This window comes from Salvelinus sp. IW2-2015, linkage group LG31, assembly GCF_002910315.2.
Source record: "Salvelinus sp. IW2-2015 linkage group LG31, ASM291031v2, whole genome shotgun sequence".
NCBI classification, from domain to species: domain Eukaryota; kingdom Metazoa; phylum Chordata; class Actinopteri; order Salmoniformes; family Salmonidae; genus Salvelinus; species Salvelinus sp. IW2-2015.
Window position 1 is genome coordinate 6,865,459 of NC_036870.1, and position 24,133 is coordinate 6,889,591.

Sequence of the window (24,133 nt, forward strand, 5' to 3'; positions counted from 1 at the left end):
TATTGTGTATGTATTATACTGCATCATACATTATTATATGTATTGTGTATGTATTATACTGCATCATACATTATTATATGTATTGTATATGTATTATACTGCATCAAGAATACACTTCCCATCCAATGTTTTCCCAAAACGTAGTACATTGCAGTCAAACAAAACACAACCAAAAAAGTCAATTCAGAAAATAACGTGCATAGACGTGGCTTCCTTTATGAATCCATCTTAAATATACTGCATATAGCCACAGATAATGTACCATTTAGTAGATGTAACTTTGACCTTCCCAATAATCATTGGTGAGTTCAAGTGAATGGTTAAGTCCACTACTGTGTGTGTGGGTAAGCCGGGTCATACCATCCAAGCCAAGGAAGAATCTGATAGCGTAGAATGTCTGTAAATAGAATAATACAAATATACATATTTAAGGAGAGTAGGGGGGGGGGGGGGKGKGGGGGGGGGKGAAGCATTATCCTTCCCATTCTCTCCGGTTGATTCGTGGTCCCGTGTGGCTCAGTTGGTAGAGCATGGCGCTTGCAACGCCAGGGTTGTGGGTTCATTCCCCACGGGGGGACCAGGATGAATATGTATGAACTTTCCAAATTGTAAGTCGCTCTGGATAAGAGCGTCAGCTAAATGACTTAAATGTAAATGTAAATTCAAAAGGCACTGGTTGTTTATTGTCGAGACCTTCGTATGCTGCGGTACTCACGTCGAGCCAAGAAATGATCATCCTCGTAGGTTTTTTCACGGAATTAAAGAAAAACCCTTTAACTGCAATGAAGACGTTCTCAGAACATCTTGCGGGTGCCTGGTGATGACAAGGCTAAGTCTGTGGTGCTTCCTAATGTCCATCTCCACAGACCGAAAAGCAGGAGTTCTGAGAGGGTTGGTGATATTGCAATGTATTGTATTGGAGGAGCGGGTGAAGGTTGTGGGTTGAGGGAAGGTTGTTGGAAGGTTATAGCAGCTCCAACTCCCACTGTTGGCAAGGCCTCTCCTCACTCTCTGGTAAAATCACCACATGGTCTCTGTCGTACTGCTTGCCACCTGAGAGATACAATTATATCATTCATTTATAGCATGCTTATCAATAAGTGATGTGATTATTATTTTTGGAATCAAACATGCCTATTTAATACATCTATATCTTATCAGTAGACTTTACTTCCTATATATGTTGTGCCCATCACATCCCATAAATACAGGGGGGTAAGCAATGTTCCCTCTAAGCTGCCGTCCACCTCCTCCAGAWGAAAGGCCAGGCCGTGCAGAGATGCAAGACATTGAACTTCACTGGGTTCACACCATTAGTTTACGCAATATAAATCAATGTTTTTTCTGTGATTGAATCTACATTATACAGCCCCTTTCCAATGMAACAAACYGAAATATATGTAACTTTACAAGATTGAGTCTGTGATTGTATTGWAGGCAGAGCCAGAGAGCAACAGAGTAGAATTCTATTGGCGGGGGTAGCCCACGAGCAGTCTTTCAATCACCTGCAAGTGAATGTGCTTTCCAGATCAGTGCGTGTGTACATTTATTGATATTCTATGCTAGCTATCGAGTTATTAGCCCAGTTATATACACTGAATGAAACAATTAAAAAATATATTGTGGACATTCCTGCCAATTGCACGCTCCCTCAAAACTTGACACATCTGTGGCATTGTGTTGTGTGACAAAACTGCATCAGGTACACCTGTGTAATGATCATGCTGTTTAATCAGCTTCTTGACATGCCACAACTGTCAGGTGGATGGATTATCTTGGCAAAGGAGAAATGCTCACTAACAGGGATGTAAACAAATTTGTGCACAATATTTGCGAGAAATAAGCTTTTGGGCTTATGGAAAAAATTCTGGTATCTTTTATTTCAGCTCAGTGCATTCGGGGAAGTATTCAGAGCCCTTGACTATTTCCACATTTTGTTACGTTACAGCCTTATTCTAAAATTGATGAAAATCGTTTTTGTTTCCTCATGGTCTGAGAGGCCTTTAGGTGCCTTTTGGCAAACTCCAAGCAGGCTGTCATGTGCCTTTTACTGTGGACTGGCTTCTGTCTGGCCACTACCATAAAAGCCTGATTGGTGGAGTGCTGCAGAGATGGGAGAACCTTCCAGAAGGACAACCATCTCCACACAGGAACTCTGGAGCTCTAGAGTGACCATCGGGTTGTTGGCCACCTTCCTGACTAAGGCCCTCCTCCCCGGTTTGCACAGTTTGGCCGGGTGGCCAGCCCTATGAAGAGTTGGTGGTTCCAAACCTCTTCCATTTAAGAATGATGGAGGCCACTGTGTTCTTGCAGACATGTATTTATTTTGGCTACCATGACTATGCCCCCATAGGATGACAATGCCCCCATCCACAGGGCACAAGTGGTCAATGGTTGAATGGTTTGACGAGCATGAAAACGATGTAAACCATATGACACAGGAGTCGCGTTTGTGTTTTTCACGCAGAAAAGGAAACGCAGATCTAAAATGCTTCTTATTGTAAATTCTGCTCAGCTTCAGTCAGGGTTCGCTCCAAATCATGAACGGAAAAGGTCTAATTTTGTTCAGTTTAGATAAGTATAGGTCAGCAATGGGGAGTTACTGCTGCCTACAAGAGCACAAAATGTGTAGGCTACAGTTCAAGCTGTCTTTGAAAAGCTAGTCACATAAAAAGCTTAATTAAAGGGGCAGTGTTGTATTTTGAGACAGGCTTGAATGTGCAAATAAGCCAATGGGCAGCCTACACTGTCTGATTCTCTGTATGTTAATAATAATGACTTTTATTTTGTAAAGTGGTTTCTTGCATCATACAACAACACAACACAATGCAATTTACAGTCACCTGTTTGGCCCATAATGTTATAGACCAACTAAAAAAGAATGAATTAATGTCAAGCCCTTCATAATGTAAAAACGTTATTAAAAGTCACATGCAAGTAGACATTGGTTTTGTTGGTAGGCCTACATTATGCTCAAATAGCCACAATAGCCTATTGGCTACTGTCTAAAATTGTAAGGGTACAGCCTCAGTGTTCACTGTAAATGCGCGGGAAGTTGCACAAAATACTCACACAGTTCAAATTTCCGCTCACAAGACCAAACATTTCCCCAGTGCCCCAATTTTTATTTGAGAACATGGGGGGGGGGGGTTATTGCATGAAAGCACAAATCATGTGTGTAGTTCCTATCAATTCCCTCCTAAGATGACAGTAGTGTCTCACCCTTGATGTCCAACACCATACCAGGGAAGGTAAGGCTGGGGATGGTGCCTCTCAACTGCGCTGACCAGTTCTGGATAGGCTGCCGGGCCTCTGACCACAGCACCACCTTCGCCCCCGCCTCCACATTCCCCATCACCTGCAGGCTCATAGTAGGAGCCAACTAGAGAAAGACAGACATAAGAAAATGTAGAACTCTGGTCAACTCTCTTTGTTTTCAGTGGAAAGACACAATAACCTTCCATAATTATTTTGATTACTATAGGACTAGCAGATTGTTCAACAGTCAATGTCTATGTGAATCTAAGACCAGGGGTGTGAAACTCCTCAAGGGCTACAGTGTATGCCAGTGTCCATCTTTGCCTTTTAATCAGAGACTAATGTCTACCTGGACAAACAGGTGTGAGCCCTCTATGGTCAATCAATCAATGTATCAATCAAGTGCCAGGATGGTATCAAATTATTTATTTTTTTAAACAGTAAAAATGCAGCTCTTCAGAACTGTAATCCGGGAACCCATGGGGTTGTGCGAGGGAGTCTCAGGGGTTCCTCAGTAAAGGTGAAAGAAAATGATCATAAGAATAAAGAAAATTTGGGGGGGGAAAAAAGTTGAAGAACTTTATTCCTTGTAAGCAATACCTTGTTCTTGATGAGGCCCTCCTGGTAGAACCAGATGTCGCTCATGCCCTCCACCTGCTCGATCACCACCACGCGTCCTGACTTCATTTCCTCTACGCCGCCCTGGATGGACAGGAAGTGACCTCGCTCCTTGCTCTTGATGCGGAAGAAGCGCCGCTTCTGCAGGGCGTGGAAACAGTCACATGTCAAAGCAAATAGAAGTGGCGGAAAAGGGCTTCATAACTTTGTATAAGCATGTATGAGATTTTATGATGTCTTATTATAAGGCTTATAATAAATGAGGTTTCGATGTAGAAAATGTTCAACTGACTCACAATGGCAGTGATTTAGTCAGTATCACTATTCTAAGCAAAAAAATAAAATTTCTTACAGTGTATTATAACTGGAATGAAGTAAAGAAGTAGAGTGGGATACGAACCTGTCGTACTGGGTACATTGAGCCAATGGTGAGAAGCTGACTGAACTTGGGCCAGTTGGTGATTTCAATGGGTTCTAATAGGAACTGACGCCCCCTGTAGTTACTGTGCTCACACAGCACCCAGCTGTAAAGAGCGCAAGGGTGAGAGAGTTAAACAAGATCACAGAATATCAATGTCAGAATGTCAGAATAACACACACACGTGCACACTCACCAGCCTCGGTTGACTCTGACAGAGAGTAGATGGTTGTTGTAGCCCTCCTCCAGCATATTGACCACCTCGGTGTCCACTGTGATCTCCCTGCCCTCCAAACACTCCAGACCAAACAGAGAGATGGAGGGCACTGAGAATACCTGGGGAAACAAGGGGATTAAGATACACAGTGTTAAGATAGGCTTTATTAGTCCACACGGGACGTCTTCTGCTTTTTTTCCCCCCAACCCCTCCGATATACACAAGCATTAGGTTGAATAGGCTGGCGCAGTGTTACAGTGGGTCAGGCTATGGGGAAGAGGAGGGGGAGAGAGAAAGCTGGGAGCATTAAGCCAAACATACCGAAATACTATGATGAACAAATTGATTCCTTAAGTGATTGAAAATAAAAATGGTGAGAGACAGACAGACAAAGTGAAATGTGATGGTGAGAGGGAGGGGAAAAGGCCAGTCTATATACGAGTGGGACGAGGATACGAGGATTGTTCTTACCAGCGGGACAGTCTTCAGCGAGCGTATGACACAGTTCGGAGGACAGCCCATGCTGGTGAAGTTGGGGTAGTCTCCTTCTGACAGGATGTACAGGTTCCCTGAATACTCACGGCCCTCGTACACCACCCAACTGGAACACAGAGGAGCACACAAAAGCCATTTAAAAGCCATTTACTAACCCCACATACTCATCAGTACAGTGATAATAATGTGCTGGCTCGTCTATAGGCCCTTCATCACTCCATACCATCCTCTAAATCTCCTCTAAGCCTGTGTATCCTTCCATCGCTCCTAATTCTACATTTTTCCCTCTCAGACCTTTGTCAACTACACTTGGTGCGTGCGTACGTACGTGTATGTGTGTATGTATATATATATATATATATATATATATATATATATGAGTGTGTGTGTTTGCATGCATGCATGTGTTGGTTCTGTCCCACCGGATTCTACTTGTAAACTAATCATCAAGCCCTTGACAAGATGAATGAGGTGTTTTTCCAGGGCAACAACAACAAGATGAATCTCCACACTCTTAGAAAAAAGGGTTACTAAAGGATTCTGCGGCTGTCCCCATTGGAGAACTCTTTGGTTCTAGATGGAACCCTTTTTGGTTCCAGGTAGAACTCTTTTGGGATCCATGTATAACCCTCTGTGGAAAAGGTTCTTTATGGAACCCAAAAGGATTTTACCTGGAACCAAAAGGAGATCCTCAAAGGGTTCTCCTATGGGGACAACCGAATAACCATTTTTTGTTCTCGATAGCACCTTTAATTCTAAGTGCACTAAGCCTGTGTAACCTCCTGAATTCTCCTTCATGCTTTCCTCTCTTTGGCTACTGCCAGAATGTTAGCTCTGTGTGTGTTGGTCTCGGCCCACCTTCCTCCCACCACTCTGAAGGACTTGGCGATGAGCTTGTCAGAGAGGGACTCCTGGTTCTTGTCACACAGATGGCATTCACCCTGGAAATCTGGCTCCGTGTACAGCATCACCTGAGAAGGACAGGGACAGCGAAGGAAGAAAGAGTTCAAAAATTTACGGTCACATTTACCGTAGACATAGTTCCAAGTGAAAAGAGATCGCGTGACTGCAGAAGGATATACGATTGCGCAAGGTGTCTCACCTCTCTTCTGACGTTGCCCTGATTTTCGCTCGGAGCCTGAAACAGACACACGACAACTGAGTGCACGGAGTAAACATCGAAAATGTCAAACATCCTTTTCATATTTCCCTCAGGCTGACAAAGCGATCGAAACATTAGAACATTGAAGGAGCAGCGAAACAGCGCGGGTGTTCTCCCAGTTCATTTGCCCGTCTGTTTGCGTCTCTCCACTGTCAACTCCGGTAGAAAAGAGTCTCCAGGCTCCTACTCACCTGTAGGATAGGCTGGACAGAGCAGATGCGGTTGTCTGAAGAGCCCCAGTCGGCAGAGTTACTGTAGAAACCTTTCTCCAGGATATACTGGTCACCAGAGAAGTCCACGTGAGAGTAGGCGATCCATCTGGAGGAGAGAACAACGGAGTCAAACCTCCACTAATACTCTAACATCCTCCATTCACTGTTGGAGGGACCTTGTGTTCAATTTATTATGCCTATAATGTAATAAAATCCAGCTATTATCAAATATGATCATATTCTTATTAACTTATCAGCCAGCATCAAGTTATTATCAGAGCCATATCTATATTGGCTCTAGTGATGATCATATTCTTATTAACTTATCAGGCCTCTGACACACAAGCATTATATCAGTCATTACTATGCTATTACTATATAAAGCAGGGGTGAAAGTAAGGCGGTACCATCCGGTACAACTTCCCGGCCAAATACATAGCGGGGGCACGCTGTACCGGTTAAACGTGAGCCTAAATCATAATAATGAAAAGAAAACGTCAAGAAAACTGTACGATCCAAAATGCGATGTGGTCGACGAGAACACGGACATTTTGCCACGCCAGAGACGAGTTGCTGACACAGAGACGCGTGTGGACAGCAGTGGACTTATACATCCTGGCCYAATGACAGTCACCAACGTCATTACACTTTGTGCTGTTTTGTGTGACAGGATGKCTCTTTACRTTCACCACTGGTTGGAGGCWGGAAATATGTTGCCAGTGGAAGAACGTGCGCGAGTATCCTAGTAAAGAAGCCCTTYGAAGTGATTGTTTGACAAATCAGATGAAAACATCGYGACTGGTTGTGTTTATGCCACAATAAAAAGGTTATACATTCTAAAAGTTAAATGACAAATCTTTAGGACTAGAACCCACAGAGATCCTATTGAATTAATAGGGGTTYGATATGGAATTCTATGATTAGGCCCATAAAAAAATACAGGAGGTCCAATACCGGGAAGAAATGTMTTCTACTTTCACCCTTGCATATAACACTAGACTGTTAGACTATAACGCTGCTCGTCACAAGCACGTGTACTTACGCTCCACTGAGGACCTGGATGGAGCGCGTGGTGGTGCGGAAGCCAAACAGCTCCACGTCAGGAATGGCCTTGGTCACCTCAAAGGTGTTCTCCTGCTCCACCATCCCCTCCTCCTCCTCCTCGTCTGGCTGCTCATACATCACCAGCATGGGCTCCGTCAGGTCCTACAGGTAACAGAGGGGTCAGAGGTCACATGCTGTGGCTCCAGGTAGGAGTTGTCTTTAGGCACAGATCTAGGACCAGCTACATCCTAAACTTAACCAGCAGGAAAGGAATAGCTACAGTAAGCACGCTGGCGCCCACAGACACAGTGAGGTCTTGATGTGGTGTGTTCCACTGTCCTTATAGATGCCATCTGTTGTTCCGTTTCTGGTCAAAAGTATTTCACACTGATTAGTTCAATGGAACTACATTTGTTTTTGAGTGAATGGCAACGCTGCTCTATGGCAACAGGGGACAAGTTAATTCTAGATATGAATCCTAAACCCAATCCAAAAGCCTAACCTGAGTATGTCCCTGTGCCTGGGTCATCTAGATATAATACAGGTCACTGGCAAAATAATGGAAACACTTGAAATTGTTGCGTTTATTTTCTTTGTACCGCATTTACTCAACAATTTCACTGAGTTAGCTTTATTACAGACAGAAATACTCCTCAGTTTCATCAGCTGTCCAGGTGGCTGGTCTCAGATGATCCCGCAGGTGAAGAAGCATGCTTTGGAGGTCCTGGACTAGTGTGGTTAGATGTGGTCAGCGGTTGTGAGGCCGGTTGGACGTACTGCTAAATTCTCTAGAATGACGTTGGAGGTGGCTTATGGTAGAGAAATGAACATGAAATTCTCTGGCAACAGTTCCCGGTGGACATTCCTGCAAACAGCATGCCAATTGCACGCTTCCTCAACTCGAGACATCTGTGGCATTGTGTTGTGTGACAAAACTGCACATTTTAGAGTTGCCTTTTATTGTCCCCAGCACAAGGTGGTGCTTCTACACAGGTGTGAGTGAGTTAACTAAGAAATTAACATCCCATCATGCTTAGGGTCATATATAAAAATGCTGGGTAGGGCATTATTTTGGCTACCATGGCTATGCCCCCGTAGGAGGACAATGCCCCCATCCACAGGACACAAGTGGTCAATGGTTGAATGGTTTGATGAGCATGAAAACGACGTAAACCATATGACACAGGAGTCGCGTTTGTGCTTTTTACGCAGAAAAGAAAAGATAAAACGCAGAAAAAATATCTTGCTGATTTTGTAAACGCAGATCTAAAATGCTTCTTACTGTAAATTCTGCTCAGCTTCAGTCAGGATTCGCTTCAAATCATGAACGGAAAAGGACTAGTTTTGTGCAACAGTTGMACTCGGATGAAATATACTGACCTCCAATATGAAACTCAGATGAAATGATTTCAAAAGGCAGAAAATGCAGATTTCTGAAAGTTAATGTGACCCCGGTGCCATGACCGTTCACTCACTCCTAATATTGAGGTTTGAGCTGCACCCATTTAGAATAGCCTCAATTCGTCAGGGCATGGACTCTACAAGGTGTCGAAAGCGTTCCACAGGGATGCTGACCCAATGTTTCCCACAGATGTGTCAAGTTGGCTGGATGTCCTTTGGGTGGYGGACCATTCTTGATACACACGGGAAACTGTTGAGCGTGAAAGACCCAGCAACATTGCAGTTCTTGACACAAACCACTTAAATATTTTCTCTTGCCCATTCACCCTGTGAATGGCACAAATACACAATCCATGTCTCAATTGTCTCAAGTCTTAAAAATCCTTCTTTAACACTAGAACCGCTAAAGCAGTAATTTTGACTGCTCGTGATTTTTATTTTTTGGGGGGGGTGTCATGCCCCCCTCTGTCATTGACTTTTCCTCAATAAGTCTATATAACACACTGCCATTGTTAAAATCTTAATATCACAAACAGAACTGGAGTTACAACCAGTTTTAGCATGTCATTTTTTGGAATGGTTTTCCCCCGGTGCCCATCCTTCTCCCAACAGTAGGGCCTGCTCCGCTCCTTCTCCCAACAGTAGGGCCTGCTCCGCTCCTTCTCCCAACAGTAGGGCCTGCTCCGCTCCTTCCCAACAGTAGGGCCTGCTCCGCTCCTTCTCCCAACAGTAGGGCCTACTCCACTCCTTCTTCCAACAGTTGGAAGTGCAGTACCCAGTTGATAATCCCCCGGACAATTGCCTTGAAACTGAACTATACCGAAACTAATTTCACACATATAACAGATTAAATAAATGAAGTAAAGTATGATGGGGAGAAGCATAATAGTGAATGAAGAACAGGACGGGCCATTCTGTTGTATTGATCCAGTCTAATTCTAATCTTAAATGGTATGCACGTCGGGCAGCAGACGTGAGCGTCAGAAGATGTGGTTGAGAGGCTTGTGGAACCTTACATTGGTAAGGGGAGAATTTCTTCACTGTCATTGGCGAGCGACTTGCTTGCAAAGAAAACTAGTCTGGCCGGCACCGTGAACAAAGTGAGACGGGAGCTCCCTCCCTCTGCACAAAATAAGGCACCTGCTCAGCTGTTGTACTCCACAACAGGGCTGAAGAATGACAAGACCACGGGACACAATGAGAAAACAGGCGACTACTACRCACTACAACCAAACAAAAGTATGTCAGTGTGTCAAGCAAGTGATTGTTATGAAGATTTGTGTCAACTGTTGGGACAAGGAGTAACAGCTAAACGAAATCCAACCGATGCCATTGCGTGAAGACACACAAAATGTAAGCACGAGCTGACAATAACGGACTATTTCTGACTGCAGTCATATCGACACTTACATTCATTATAATGCCATTATATATTTTGTGGCGAATTTCACTATTTATCAAGGCCACTTGGTGCTTATAATGTTTAGGCTACTGATGTTTTCATCATTTGACCACACTTCTTGGTGGTTGGGGTATTTGATTAGATTTTGTCGTTATAAAAAGAAGCTGTTACCGTGTTCAAACACATATGCGTTCTGTTTCATAGCTGTAACAAACGCACTCCGTGAATAAAATGGATTGAACACGTTTCACTTTTTTTGTTTTTTTTGTTTTTACATATAGCCTACAGTAACAAACTAATGAAAATGCTATTGTGTTATTTGAAATAAAATACAAATTCTAAATGTTACACTGTTAGAATGTTGTAATCAGAATGACTGCTCATTAGCTTGAAGGGAGGGGTCCATCGACACCCGGTTCCAGTGTTAACTCGTCTCATACCCTTCATCTATACCGATTGAAGTGGTTTTAACAAGTGACATCAATAAGGGAGCACAGCTTTCACCAGTGTATGATAAACATGCCAGTTAGGACATGATYATTCTTGCAGCAGCTGGATACAAGGTCCTGACAGAGATGGGGGTGTTACGTGATGGTATGGCCCACTCACCGCTCGTATGACTCTGACAGAGCGCAGCTCGGCATCGCAGCCCCCCCACACCCTCCAGTCGTGGTACTCTCCCTCCTCCAACAGATACTGATGGCCTCGGAAACCCTCCTTCTCATAGCCCACCCAGCTACAAGTACAAGGAGACAGAGGATGAGATGCAGGAAGTAAGACACACACACGCACACGCACACGCACACACAGTTTACTCACCAGCCTCCCTGTACTTGGATGGATCCAGGGCTGTACATGAAGGCAGTCTGCTGCCTATCCAGTCTGGTCATGAAGTCTCTCATGTTGGTGTAGATCGTCCTCTTCTTCCCAGTGAAGTAAGGCTTGTCATACAGCACCAGCTGGAAAAACAACAAGGAAAAACATGAAAAATCATTTGCTTAGCGTTTGTGTAATTAAATTGATTTGATTGTTTGATTGGCTTGTTCCTTCATTTCCGTATCATGGCCATAGCATTGCCGGATCTCTTACCTTTGGCTCACCGGGTTTCTCCACTCTCGGTTCACCCTGTAAAAAAAAGATATATATTAAATGAAATCTTAACAAATGTAATCTGTAATACATTGTTCCCCTGTAAAATGACGTTGCATGGGAATGTGTAGTCTACTAGATCTACTAGTAAATCTAAACCGTGTACATTGTCCTGATTGTCTGTACAATTCTCTTTAAGGTGAAAGGTGTTCCGGAGGTGGAGGGGATTCTTACGATTTTGAGAGGGTGCACTGAGCCCACGTAGGGTTGTTCCACGCCCCAGGCTGCAGGGTTGGGGAACCCCCCCACCTCCAGGACACGTGGTACGCCCTGGAAAAAAGGCTGAGGGTACACCAGCCATCTGAAGAGAGAAAATCCAAATCAGAACAGGGATATCATAACAGAAGATCGACCTCACAAAACCATGTCATTATGTCGACAAAACAAACAATATAAAAAATATAATCATCTACTTTCATAAAAGGTTTATCTTTTTCCTCCTGAAAAGTAGTTGGCAGAGCCGACTCTGTWACTCACAGTCCAGCGTTGATGATGATAGAGTTGGCTTTGATGGGGAAGCCGAATATCCTGGCGTCATCTGACGTGTCTCTRAAGGTCACCTTCTTCCCCTCGGCATTCTCCTCTGGGAACAGACTGATCTCTGGCACACTGTAGTCCTGTGGGGGCAGAGAGAAATGTCAAGTATAGTACTTTGACACTAGGGGCTGCTAGTTTCACAGAGAGAAGCGCATTTGTGATACAGGCTCTAACAAAGAGGACGGCATTTCGAGGCAGCAATCCGTAAGAGTGCCAGAGTCTGTCAACACATCTACTGAACCACACCTAATCAGAGTGGCATAACTCTTGCCCTGTGGCATCCATCAACCTGACTATTTGGCTTGAGCCCGTTTTAGTTGCATAATGAGTTCATTTATAATTGCATAATCCGCTTATTAGTAGTAATTGTTATTGGCTATGATGTTGGAGCTGGAAAGTGTTAATGCAGCGACAAGGGGAGTACAGAAAGTGTCTGTATGTCCAGATGTGTTATTGTTTTATGTTRATATTTCTGAGGTAAGTGAAGGGCCACAGTTGAGTCTCAGTTCCTGGTAAGGTCATGCTAGTTCCGGTGGAACTAGGGCAGGGAGAGACGTGGAGTACAACATCGAGGTGAGGACAACAGTTGAAGAAAGAAGAAACCTCTAGGAGGGCGGGGCTAGAGGGGCCCATCTCAACAATATTCCAACTGTAGATGTATCTCTCTCTCTCACACACACACACACACAGACAGGTTCTGGACTGGGCCATGATAATACCAATAGGAGGAACAGACTCAGTTCTTACCCAGCAACAAAGAATCCGCCTAATCGGAAGGTATAAATATATGCTTGTTTGAATTGTATGTGTGCTTTCCAGCTGCAACATCCAGTTTGGGTGTAAAAAAATCTAGCCTGAGCTTCCTGTCTGACTGGATTCGTACAAGAATTTAGAACCCAACATGCCTAAAGCCTTTGGAATTAGCAGCTACTCAAAAAGGCCTGTTTTGAGAAACTATGCTATGGCTTATCATAATAGTAATCTGTGACTTCTTCTTCTYACCCTGACTGCTCTTCGTACTGATCCTATGATGAACCTYCTGGCCGGCTTGRCCTCCACCACTTCTTCTCCTCCCTCCTTCTGCCCGTCCACTCCATTTTGCTCCCGTTGTTGTTCCTCGTCCTCCTCRGGGGCGTCGAAGGGGTAGGTGAGCTCTATGTCCCCCTCGTCCAGAGCTATCTTCTCCCCTTTGAAGTTGGGCTTCTCATACAAGACCCAGCTGAAGAGAGGAATGGAAAGACAGGAAAATGAGAAGTAAGGGTCCATGGTCTGAACAAGATTCATTTGAACACAATGCATGACCTATTTCARTAGTGATTTAAACAGGCACGGGTGGTGAATATATTGACCATTGCGCTAACAAACAGACACACGAGTAGATCTCTACATTGGCACACGGAGGATGGCACGGGTGTCACTGCCCAAGATATGAAAGGGTAAGTATAAATATCTCTCCAGTTATGCAAGTGTTCACAATATATTGATTCATTCATAATCATGGGTTCTACATGGAAGACATGAGGATAGTCGAATAACCCTTTTAGGTTCTGGATAGCACCTTTTTTTGGGGGGGGGGGCCTTTTTCTCTCCAATTTCGTGATATCCAATTACGATCTTGTCTCATCGCTGCAACTCCCCAACGGGCTCGGGAGAGACGAAGGTCGGGTCATGTGTCCTCCGAAACATGACCCGCCACACCATGCTTCTATATTATTTTTTTTTATATGATTTTTTTCTTTTACCCCTTTTTCGTGATATCCAATTTGTAGTTAGAGTCTTGTCCCATCGCTGCAACTCCCGTACGGACTCAGGAGAGGCGAAGGTCAAGAGCCATGTATCCTACAAAACACGACCCTGCCAAGCCGCACTGCTTCTTGACACACTGCTCGCTTAACCCAGAAGCCAGCCGCACCAATGTGTTGGAGGAAACACTGTACAACTGGCAACCGAAATCAGCTTGCAGGCGCCCGGCCCGCCACAAGGAGTTGCTAGAGCGCGATGGGACAAGGAAATCCCGGCTGGCCAAACCCTCCCCATATCCCGGATGACCCTGGGCAAATTGTGTGCCGCCTCATGGGTTTCCCAGTCACGGCCGGCTGTGACACAGCCTGGGATCAAACCCGGGGCTGTAGTGACGCCTCAAGCGGGGCGATGCAGTGCCTTAAGACCGCTGGAGGTCCCAAACCGCGCTTCTTAACACCAGCCCGCTTAATCCGGAAGCCGGCCGCACCAATGTGTCAGAGGAAACACCACTCAACTGACGACCGAAGTCTGGATAGGACCTTTTATTCTAAGAAAGTGTACAGTAATAGGTTGTGAGAGACTATTTTCATTTATTTTAGAGTAGGCAAATTATAACAAGAGGGAGAGACAGGTAGACAGATATGCAAATATTGCAATAGAACATGCCAAAATCTTAATCCCCTCTCCAAAGATCTCCTCAAAAAGGTCACAGCAGCACAGAGAAAGGGATGGGTGTGAGAGACCCGTAAAAGATTCCCTCTGCAGCGCTCGCACCCAGTGCAGGTGATGGACTGCATGCCTTTGATCCATTTCCTAGAATAAATCATCCATTCCCTCTCTGGATTAATAAAATGATTATAGTGTGTATTACTACTAGGTACTTGGTTGAGATCATACTACAACTATCTTTATCATAATTCTATGGATYAGTGTCTGTGTGTCTGTGGATTACTGCTTAAAGCGTGTCCAATTTCAGACATTGGTGTTCAGTTCCGTGTATCTCAGCGGGTGATAAGGGGGCATTCAAGATCTACATGATTTGGCAACGTTGGAGATACTTTAATAATCTTGACAGGATAGTTTAAATATGGTTTCTTGCTTTGAGGTTGGGCCAAATATGTGGAAGTGACATGTGACACGAGGAAAAAGTGTGACCTTTGATTTTGTTTGCTGCTGGGGGCAGTAAAATATAGGCACCAATGACACTCTCTCTCTCTGTGGCTCTGTGTTTTTTCCAGGGCACATAAAGGTGCTTTGGAACAGGTGATTACATCCATTGTCGATATGTTCACAACTGACTGTTTGTGTGTGTGTGTCCCTGCATGTCATATACCCATGTGTGTGGGTGTGTGCATCCCCTCAAGTCTAAAGTCCATGAGCAGTTCTAACTACAGTAGTGAGTGAGCGAGCGAGCGTGCATTTGAATACTTACCCTCCCCTTACAACCCTGATCGAGATGGTCTCCTGTAGTTGCCAGGGTGTGGCATCAATGACATCACTCCGCACCTCAATCCGCTGGCCACACATCCCTGGCTGGTCAAAGATGAACATCTGGAAAAGACAGCACCATTTCATAAGAGATGCTCAACTTAAGCGCACACGGATACTGTACCACGCTCCATCCTCTATCCTAGCATGGACGCTCGATCTGTTTGTGCTTTAGCCAACATCTCTGACGTACATGAAAACGTTCTGATGAAGGCCATTGTAAAAGGGAATGTCAAGCTTTTTAATAGTCGCTCAAATAAAACAACATGTTTTTAAAATGGTGAGCGAGGTTCGCGCCCGTTTCTTTTCTACGATGATGTCATTTTTTGGTTTGCACAGTTGACTCATGTTTGTTGAGCGCCCGCCACTTCTTACTGTATATTAAAGGAACAAACTAATCTAATGACCAGGCTAACTCTAGCCAGCTCTTTCCTCAATCACCGGAGGCAGCAAACAGCAAAAAGAGTGTGACGCAACTTAGCTACGGCGCTTTGTGTCGTTAGCCATGTGAACGTTCAGGTAAGGTATGCTATTGTGTATCACAGCCAGGCTYTTTAATCAGAACCTGTCAGAACTAAATGTCAAGCAAGTCTGTAGGTGCCATRACAAATTCCATGTTGACGGAGAAAAGTTAATTGGAGCATGCAGGAGCAAGCTTGACATTTATCTAGTTTCATAATCTTAATGGCAAAAGGCAAATAGGGCAGGTATGTAGCTAGTGTTACTCAGTGTTGAAATACCACAGTAATTTAAATACCACAGAAATTGTTTGAGCACAGGATCGATTGACTGGAGCACAAAAGCATTGGCACGGCATGGATGTAACTTCTGCCAACGAGGAAGTAATTGTGAATGGCTAATAACGAGAGACTTGAAACTGTAACCAACAATAAAACTAAAACATAAAACATGCCGATCAAGTACGCCCAATGTTTGACCTGGATCCTGACGGACATTTTGAAGAAAAGCGATCAAAGTTCATTCGAGTTGCCTCTTCGTTAAAYAAGAAAGAGAGARGTTTTTGGCATAAACGCGTCGGCCATCACCAGGGAGTGAGCTGCTCATCATCGGGTAAATCAGTGAAACTGGAAAGCAGAAAAAGGGCACATTTTCCCCGGACCCTAGGCTACTAAAATGCCTCGCCTCTACAGCTCTATGCCACTACGCAAATGTGATGATATGCATGCAATGCTTTCTGCTTCCGGTACCTCAGAGCTGCCCAGGTCACCCCCCTCTTTTGTTCACTTTTTGTTCCGGAACCTCCCGATTTACAAATTATGCACTGATTATGATTTGATTTTCTCTCAAATCAAGCACTGCAAGCTTTGGCGACCCTATGCTGGGGTTGCGACCCTTAGGTTGGGAACCCCTACTCCTAGGTTGGGAACCCCTACTGTAGTATGTTAGGACTATAGTGAATGAACTGGGCTTTCAGGAATATTGTCCAAACCACTAAGTGTGCATTGGAAAAAAGAGAATGGCTTTCTTTCCACTTCCACACAGATGTGATTGATTGATCCAAATGTTCAACAGCCTAAATCGAGAACGATGTTTGGCTGAGTGAATCTGAATGGAATCATACTCATCTCATTTCCTCAGCTTTACCATGCTCTACATGAGATCGCTCTCCTCATCCTTAATTACTTGCCTTCGGCAACTAACCGTCACTTTGGGGTACGGTGAAGTGCGAAGCCATTAATTCACTTTGAATTATCCTCATTAATCCTAACGGCTAACCTGGTGAAAAACAGCTAACATGGTGGCTGACCTGGTGAAAAACAGCTAACATGGTGGCTAACCTGGTGAAAAACAGCTAACATGGTTGGCTGAACGCTGGTGAAAAACAGCTAACATGGTGGCTAACCTGGTGAAAAACAGCTAACATGGTGGCTGACCTGGTGAAAAACAGCTAACATGGTGGCTGACCTGGTGAAAACCGCTAACATGGTGGCTAACCTGGTGAAAAAACAGGCTAACATGGTGGCTGACCTGGTGAAAAACAGCTAACATGGTGGCTAACCTGGTGAAAACCGCTAAACATGGTGGCTAACCTGGTGAAAAACCGCTAACATGGTGGCTAACCTGGTGAAAAACAGCTAACATGGTGGCTAACCTGGTGAAAAACAGCTAACATGGTGGCTAACCTGGTGAAAAACAGCTAACATGGTGGCTAACCTGGTGAAAAACAGCTAACATGGTGGCTGACCTGGTGAAAACAAGCTAACATGGTGGCTAACCTGGTGAAAAACAGCTAACAATGGTGGCTAACCTGGTGAAAAACCAGCTACAATGGTGGCTAACCTGGTGAAAAACCGCTAACAATGGTGGCTAACCTGGTGAAAAACAGCTAACATGGTGGCTAACCTGGTGAAAAACCGCTAACATGGTGGCTAACCTGGTGAAAAACCGCTAACATGGTGGCTAACCTGGTGAAAAACCGCTAACATGGTGGCTAACCTGGTGAAAAACAGCTAACATGGTGGCTAACCTGGTGAGCAGTCGTCCTTCATTACATCTAAAAAAGGTCGCAATGGGACATTGACCTTTACTTCAGGACAAATTGTATACTGTAGGACAAAGAAGAGAGGTGAGGGATAGAGGTGTAGTCGTTTCACAGTCAGACAGACACTCACCTTTCCTGGCCGAGGGTTGAGCTTTCCATGTTCTTTCTCCTTGGTGAGCTGCAGACACACAGAGAAAACAGCCATCTAGTCATTTCATACTTTATCAAACCACGATAAATAGCACATAGTTATCTTACCTAATCTTTTAAGATGAATGCGGTAAGTTGCTGTGGATAAGAGCGTCTGCTAAATGACTCAATGTATTTTATTGAAAAAAAAATGAACAGTGCATCACTAGACTTTCTACAGTATGTCATGTTTAACTGGTCTTGGACAACACATTAGGGATTGGAATCTAAATAGTTAAACATGCCAAACCTCAAAATATCTCAACTACTGCAGCAACAGTACCCAAACAACTACAGAAATGTTCAATCTAAAACCTCCAGCCACCCTGTCAACCCGTTTTGCAATTACTGATTAACACACACAAGGCCACCCATGTCCCAATACTCCCTGAGAGAATGCAAACATCAACTTCACATTGAGATGCATGAGACAGACAACAACAAACTACTGTGTGTGTGTATTTTTGTCAACACAATTAACCATTCAAAAAGTGGGAATACTCTTTGCAGTGATTTACTACYGTTTATCTATTTCACCTTATTTCAGCCAGTAGGACACACATGCCTAACAATTTCAGCATTCCTTCGTCTAGGAGAACGGGTTCTGAGGAAGACGCGGAGAGGGGAGCGGCCATTTTGAAAGCACAACAACCTCTCTCCCAGAGGGAAGTGAGAAAGATGCATTCGTGTGTCATTTGTTCTCGTCTCACCAGACCTTGACATTCCTTGGCTACACCTGTTTCTCAATGACATGCACTAGTGGCATGTAGTTGGAATGCGATGTGTCCACACTGTGGTCTGTAGTCCTTCACCTTTCTGGAAAGACAGGTAGAGAGTTTGTGTTTGTTTTGTGTGCGTGTGTGTGTGTGTATGTGTGTGTGTGTGTGTGTGTCTCTCTCTTTATGTGCAAGTCATTAGGGTATCAAATGTCTGCTTGACTCTTTGCAGTAGGAACTCATAGGAAATATCCTCTACATCTCTTTACACTCTGTAATCAAAGATGGTATGAAAGTCCATCCTACTTCCTGGATCATATCCAATCCTGTTTTTGAATGGCCTTCATAATAACATCATCGAATTCATAAACTCGGTCAATTAATATAAGTACAATTCGATTCGTATTAGTAGATTAATTTACTTCGACCCAATGCCATCTATGAAGGCTTTTGTTGACAAAAATAAACCACTTATCGAAAACCTTAATGAAAGCCATCAGGTAGAAGTAAATGAATCCCTGAATACAAATGGAATTTTACATATATCTTATGTGACCGCATTTTCATAAATTTGAAGACAATCTTGAAGGCCATTCTAAAATAGCATGGGACATGGTCCAGGAAGTAGGAAGGACTTTCATATCATATTCAGGTCATGAACAGAATTTGTTGCTGCTCCAATCTACACATTGCTTATCCTGTCATGACTGTTTAGTAAGACTTTCTGCCTTTCCAGTGCACCCTGAAACGTTTGTGGCTAAATGAGTCTTGAACTATAACAAAGTGGCCCTCGACTCCATTCAGCTTGAGCATTCAAAACAGTAACAGAACACCGGTCGACTTCACTTGAAAATGAGCCGAGGGGAGGATTGAGCCACAGCTTAAAAGACCTCCGATACTACCTTGGCTTTGCCATTGTCATTTCATAGGGAAAAGCCCCCCCCCCCTCAATTGTCACTCTGCTATGTCACAAGTTACAATGCTTCAGGGCTTCACAAAGACAGGAAATAGCCTATTTCAAATCCCAACATTGGAACAACAAACTGAAACCGTGTCAAATGTATCAAAGGAGACGTGCCAACATCAAAAATAAAATAAAATAATGTAATTAAGTGCAATTGAAGATTATAAGGAAAGAAAGGTTCACGCTCTTTTGTTCTTGCATCTTGGCTTGCTGAGGGAGATGCCTTTCCAGACTCAGTGAGCCATAGTCAAGAGAGTCTTGTTCGGAACGTATTCAAAATGCTGCAAGTGCATTGTGTAAGCTGGAAGTCAACTTGTACAGTCATTAAACACACAACGTGTATCTGTGTTGTCTTTGGGGGTAGGAAAAAAGTGACTGAAACTGCCGAGAGACGAAGTGAGCAGTCCCACAATAGAGGGATCATCATTTAGTGTCCTCAGCTGTCTGGTTACGACACAGCGCTGCCAAGGTCCTTTTGTCAAAGGTGATTGAGTGCTAGTTACTGCGGTATTTATCCAGATTGTTTATGTGCGGAGCGTGCCTTTTCAGTCTGCGACAGGAAAATAGTTGTAAAGGACACTAGTCCACGCTAAAGACAATTGACCTGCATAATTCATAACGCATACTGCTCTTTCCATGACAGACTGTCCCAGGTGAATCCAGGTGAAATCTATAATCTCTTATTGGTGTCACCTGTTAAATCCACTTCAAATCAGTGTAGATGAAGGGGAGGAGACAGGTTAAAGAAGGATTTGTAAGCCTTGAGATATGGCTTGTGTGTGTATGTGTGCCATTCAGAAGGTGAATCGGCAAGACAAAAGATCAGTGCCTTTGAACGGGGTAGGATATATACAGCCAAAAGCAAACAGGAAAACGCTCATCCAGAGGCGGTGCTCCGATGGCTGGTGACTTTAATGCAGGGAAACTTAAATCCGTTTTACCTCATTTCTACCAGCATGTTAAATGTTCAACCAGAGGGGAAAAAAACTCTAGACCTCCTTTACTCCACACACAGAGACGCATCTGACCATAATTCTATCCTCCTAATTCCTGTTTACAAGCAAAAACTAAAGCAGGGAGCACCAGTGACTTGGTCAATAAGAAAGTGGTCAGATGAAGCAGATGCTAAGCTAGATGACTGTTTTGCTAACACAGACTGGAACATGTTGAGGAATTCTTCCGATGGCATTTAAGAGTACACCACATCAGTAAGTTCATCGATGACGTCATCCCCACAGTGACTGTACGTACATACCCACACCAGAAGCCATGGATTACAGGCAACATCCGCACTGAGCTAAAGGGAAGAGCTGCCGCTTTCAAGCAGGCAATACAGGACTAAGATTGAATTGTACCACACCGGCTCCGACGCTCGTCGGATGTGGCAGGGCTTGCAAACTATTACAGACTACAAAGGGAAGCACAGCCACGAGCTGTCCAGTGACACAAGCCTACCAGATTAGCTAAATTACTTCTATGCTCGCTTCGAGGCAAGTAACACTGAAACATGCAGGAGAGCACCAGATGTTCTGGACGACTGTGTGATCACGCACTCCACAGCCGGTGTGAGCAAGACCTTTAAACAGGTCAATATTCACAAGGCCGCAGGGCCAGACGGATTACCAGGACGTGTACTCCGACATGCGCTGACCAACTGGCAAGTGTCTTCACTGACATTTTCATCCTGTCCCTGACTAAGTCTGTAATACCAACATGTTTCATTGTCACTGCGTCCAAAAACACTAAGGTAACCTGCCTAAATGACTACCGACCTGTAGCACTCACGTCTGTAGCCATGAAGTGCTTTGATAGGCTGGTCACGGCTCAAATCAACACCATTATCCCGGAAACCATAGACCCACTCCAATTTGCATACCGCCCCAACAGATCCACAGATGATGCAATCTCTATTGCACTCCACACTGCTCTTTCCCACCTGGACAAAAGGAACACCTACGTGAGAATGCTATTCATTGACTACAGCTCAGTGTTCAACACCATAGTGCCCTGAAAGCTCATCACTAAGCTAAAGACCCTGGGACCAAACACCTCCCTCTGCAACTAGATCCTGGACTTCCTGAAGGGCTGCCCCCAGGTGGTAAGTTTGCCGATGACAACAGTGGTAGACCTGATCACCGACAACGATGAGACAGCCTATAGGGAGGAGGTCAGAGACTTGACAGTGTGGTGCCAGGACAACAACCTCTCCCTCAACAAAATCAAGACAAAGAAGATGATTGTGGACTACAGGAAAAGGAGGACCGATCACGCACCCATTCCCATCGGGCAGGGCTGTAGTGGAGCAGGTTGAGAGCTTTAAGTTCCTTGGTGTCGACATCACCAACAAACTATCATGGTCCAAACACACCAAGACAGTCGTGAAGAGGGCACGACAAAGCCTATTCCCCCCAGGAGACTGAAAATATTTGGCATGTATCCTCAGATCCTCAAAAAGTTCTACAGCTGCACCATCGAGAGCTTCCTAACTGGTTGCCTCACAGCATGGTATGGAAACTGCTCGGCCTCCAACCGCAAGGCACTACAGAGGGTAGTGCGTACGGCCCAGTACATCAGTGGGCCAACCTTCCTGCCATCCAGGACCTCTATACCAGGCGGTGTCAGAGAAAGACTCCAGCCACCCTAGTCATAGACTGTTCTCTCTGCTACCGCACGGCAAGAGGTACCGGAGCACCAAGTCTAGGTCCAAAAGGCTTCTTAACAGCTTCTACCCCCAAGCCATAAGACTCCTGAACAGCTAATCAAAGACCTACCCAGACCCCTCTTTTGCGCTGCTGCTACTCTCTTATTTTCTATGCATAGTCACTTTAACTCTACCTACATGTACATATTACCTCAACTAACCGGTGCCCCCGCACATTGACTCTGTACCAGTACCCCCTGAATATAGCCTCACTTTTGTTATTTTACTGCTGCGCTTTAATTACTTGTTATTTTTATTTTTTTATTTTTTTTACTTAACGCAATTTGAATGGGTGCCAACGGGAGATTGAGGGATTTTAACTTCCGTACCCTAGTACAACCCACGTGACTGCAGTGAATGTGACTGAGGGACTATGGAAAAACACTAAGAATACATTTGTGGGCACTAACATGTTTGGTTTTTTAAAACACTATAAAGTAGTACAGGATTTTGTGATATCGGTAAAATACGCTTTAGTGGCACATTACACATGCATTGTGACAATTGTTCTGCCAATACCTCGACTTTTTAATGCCCACAACTGTAATAATTATCATGATGATCATCATCATTAATCAAGTCAGGCATGTACTGCTTGGTACATGATGAAATCCTGGCACATTCACATCTGCTGTCTCAGCCACTGCCTGTCACCAAGGCAGTACCCCAAGGCTCGATCCTAGGCCCTGCGCTCCTCTCAATTTACATCAACAACATAGCTCAGGCAGTAGGAAGCTCTCTCATCCATTTATATGCAGATAGTCTTATACACAGCTGGCCTCTCCCTGGATTTTGTGTTAATTGCTCTACAACAAAGCTTTCTTAGTGTCCAACAAGTTTTCTCTGCCCCTAACCTTGTCCTGAACACCTCCAAAACAAAGGTAATGTGGTTTGGTAAGAAGAATGCCCCTCTCCCCACCGGTGTGATTACTGCCTCTGAGTGTTTAGAGCTTGAGGTAGTCACCTCATACAAGTACTTGGGAGTATGGCTAGAGTACGGCCATCAGATTTGCCACCAATGCTCCTTATAGGACACATCACCTCACTCCATATTCCTCTGTAAACTGGTCATCTCTGTACGCCCATTGCAAGCCCTCTTAGGCCTCACCCCCCCTATCTGAGATATCTACTGCAGCCCTCATCCTCCACATACAACACCCGTTCTGCCAGTCACATTCTGTTAAAGGTCCCCAAAGCAAACACATCCCTGGATCACTCGTCTTTTCAGTTTGCTGCAGCTAATGACTGGAACGAGCTGCAACAAACACTCAAACTGGACAGTTTTATCTCAATCTCTTCATTCAAAGACTCAATCATGTACACTCTTACTGACAGTTGTGGCTGCTTTGCGTGATGTATTGCTGTCTCTACCTTCTTGCCCTTTGTGCTGTTGTCTGTGTCCAATCATTTTTGTACCATTTTTTGTGCTACTACCATGTTGTGCTGCTGCCATGTTGTGTTTCTACCATGTTATTGTCATGTTGTGTTGCTACCATGCTGTGATGTCATGTGTTGCTGCCTTGCTATGTTGTCGTCTTAAGTCTCTCTTTAGGTAGTGTTGTGTTGTCTCTTGTCGTGATGTGTGTTTTGTTCTATATTTATTTTATTATTTTTTAATCCCAGCCCCCATTCCCGCAGGAGGCCTTTTGCCTTTTGGTAGTCCGTCATTGTAAATAAGAATTTGTTCTTAACTGACTTGCCTAGATAAATAAAAAGGTAAAAAATAAAAAAAACTGGTTGTCTTTAACTATAGTACAGCACATCCCATTCTTGACGTCTCTCTCCCCGTGTCTCTGATTAATTGAGCGAACGCTCGTAGGTCCAGGACGATACCTGTATGACGATACTCTTTAGTATCGTGGCAAGGAAACCAAACACGAAGCGGATCTGACTTCTTTATGAAAACAGCCCTAATG

At 44.3% G+C, this 24,133-nt stretch overlaps 1 protein-coding gene across 2 annotated transcripts in view; it reads right to left on the bottom strand.

The window, feature by feature from the left end:
- Positions 1-771: 771 nt before the first annotated feature.
- Positions 772-24,133, bottom strand: part of LOC111955561 (serine-rich adhesin for platelets) — a 77,646-nt gene continuing 54,284 nt past the window's right edge. For both annotated transcript variants that reach the window (XM_070436431.1, XM_023975768.2), the window contains exons 5-22: positions 17,778-17,825; positions 15,089-15,207; positions 12,916-13,132; positions 11,854-11,993; positions 11,551-11,677; positions 11,317-11,352; positions 11,047-11,186; positions 10,837-10,963; positions 7,423-7,586; positions 6,360-6,486; positions 6,109-6,144; positions 5,865-5,977; positions 4,983-5,112; positions 4,491-4,630; positions 4,277-4,400; positions 3,859-4,017; positions 3,223-3,382; positions 772-1,053 (exon numbers count right to left, since the gene is read on the bottom strand). In XM_070436431.1, the coding sequence (XP_070292532.1) occupies positions 965-1,053; positions 3,223-3,382; positions 3,859-4,017; positions 4,277-4,400; positions 4,491-4,630; positions 4,983-5,112; positions 5,865-5,977; positions 6,109-6,144; positions 6,360-6,486; positions 7,423-7,586; positions 10,837-10,963; positions 11,047-11,186; positions 11,317-11,352; positions 11,551-11,677; positions 11,854-11,993; positions 12,916-13,132; positions 15,089-15,207; positions 17,778-17,825 (2,196 nt within the window). In that variant the 3' untranslated portion in view covers positions 772-964. The remainder of the gene's footprint in view (positions 1,054-3,222; positions 3,383-3,858; positions 4,018-4,276; positions 4,401-4,490; positions 4,631-4,982; positions 5,113-5,864; positions 5,978-6,108; positions 6,145-6,359; positions 6,487-7,422; positions 7,587-10,836; positions 10,964-11,046; positions 11,187-11,316; positions 11,353-11,550; positions 11,678-11,853; positions 11,994-12,915; positions 13,133-15,088; positions 15,208-17,777; positions 17,826-24,133) is intronic.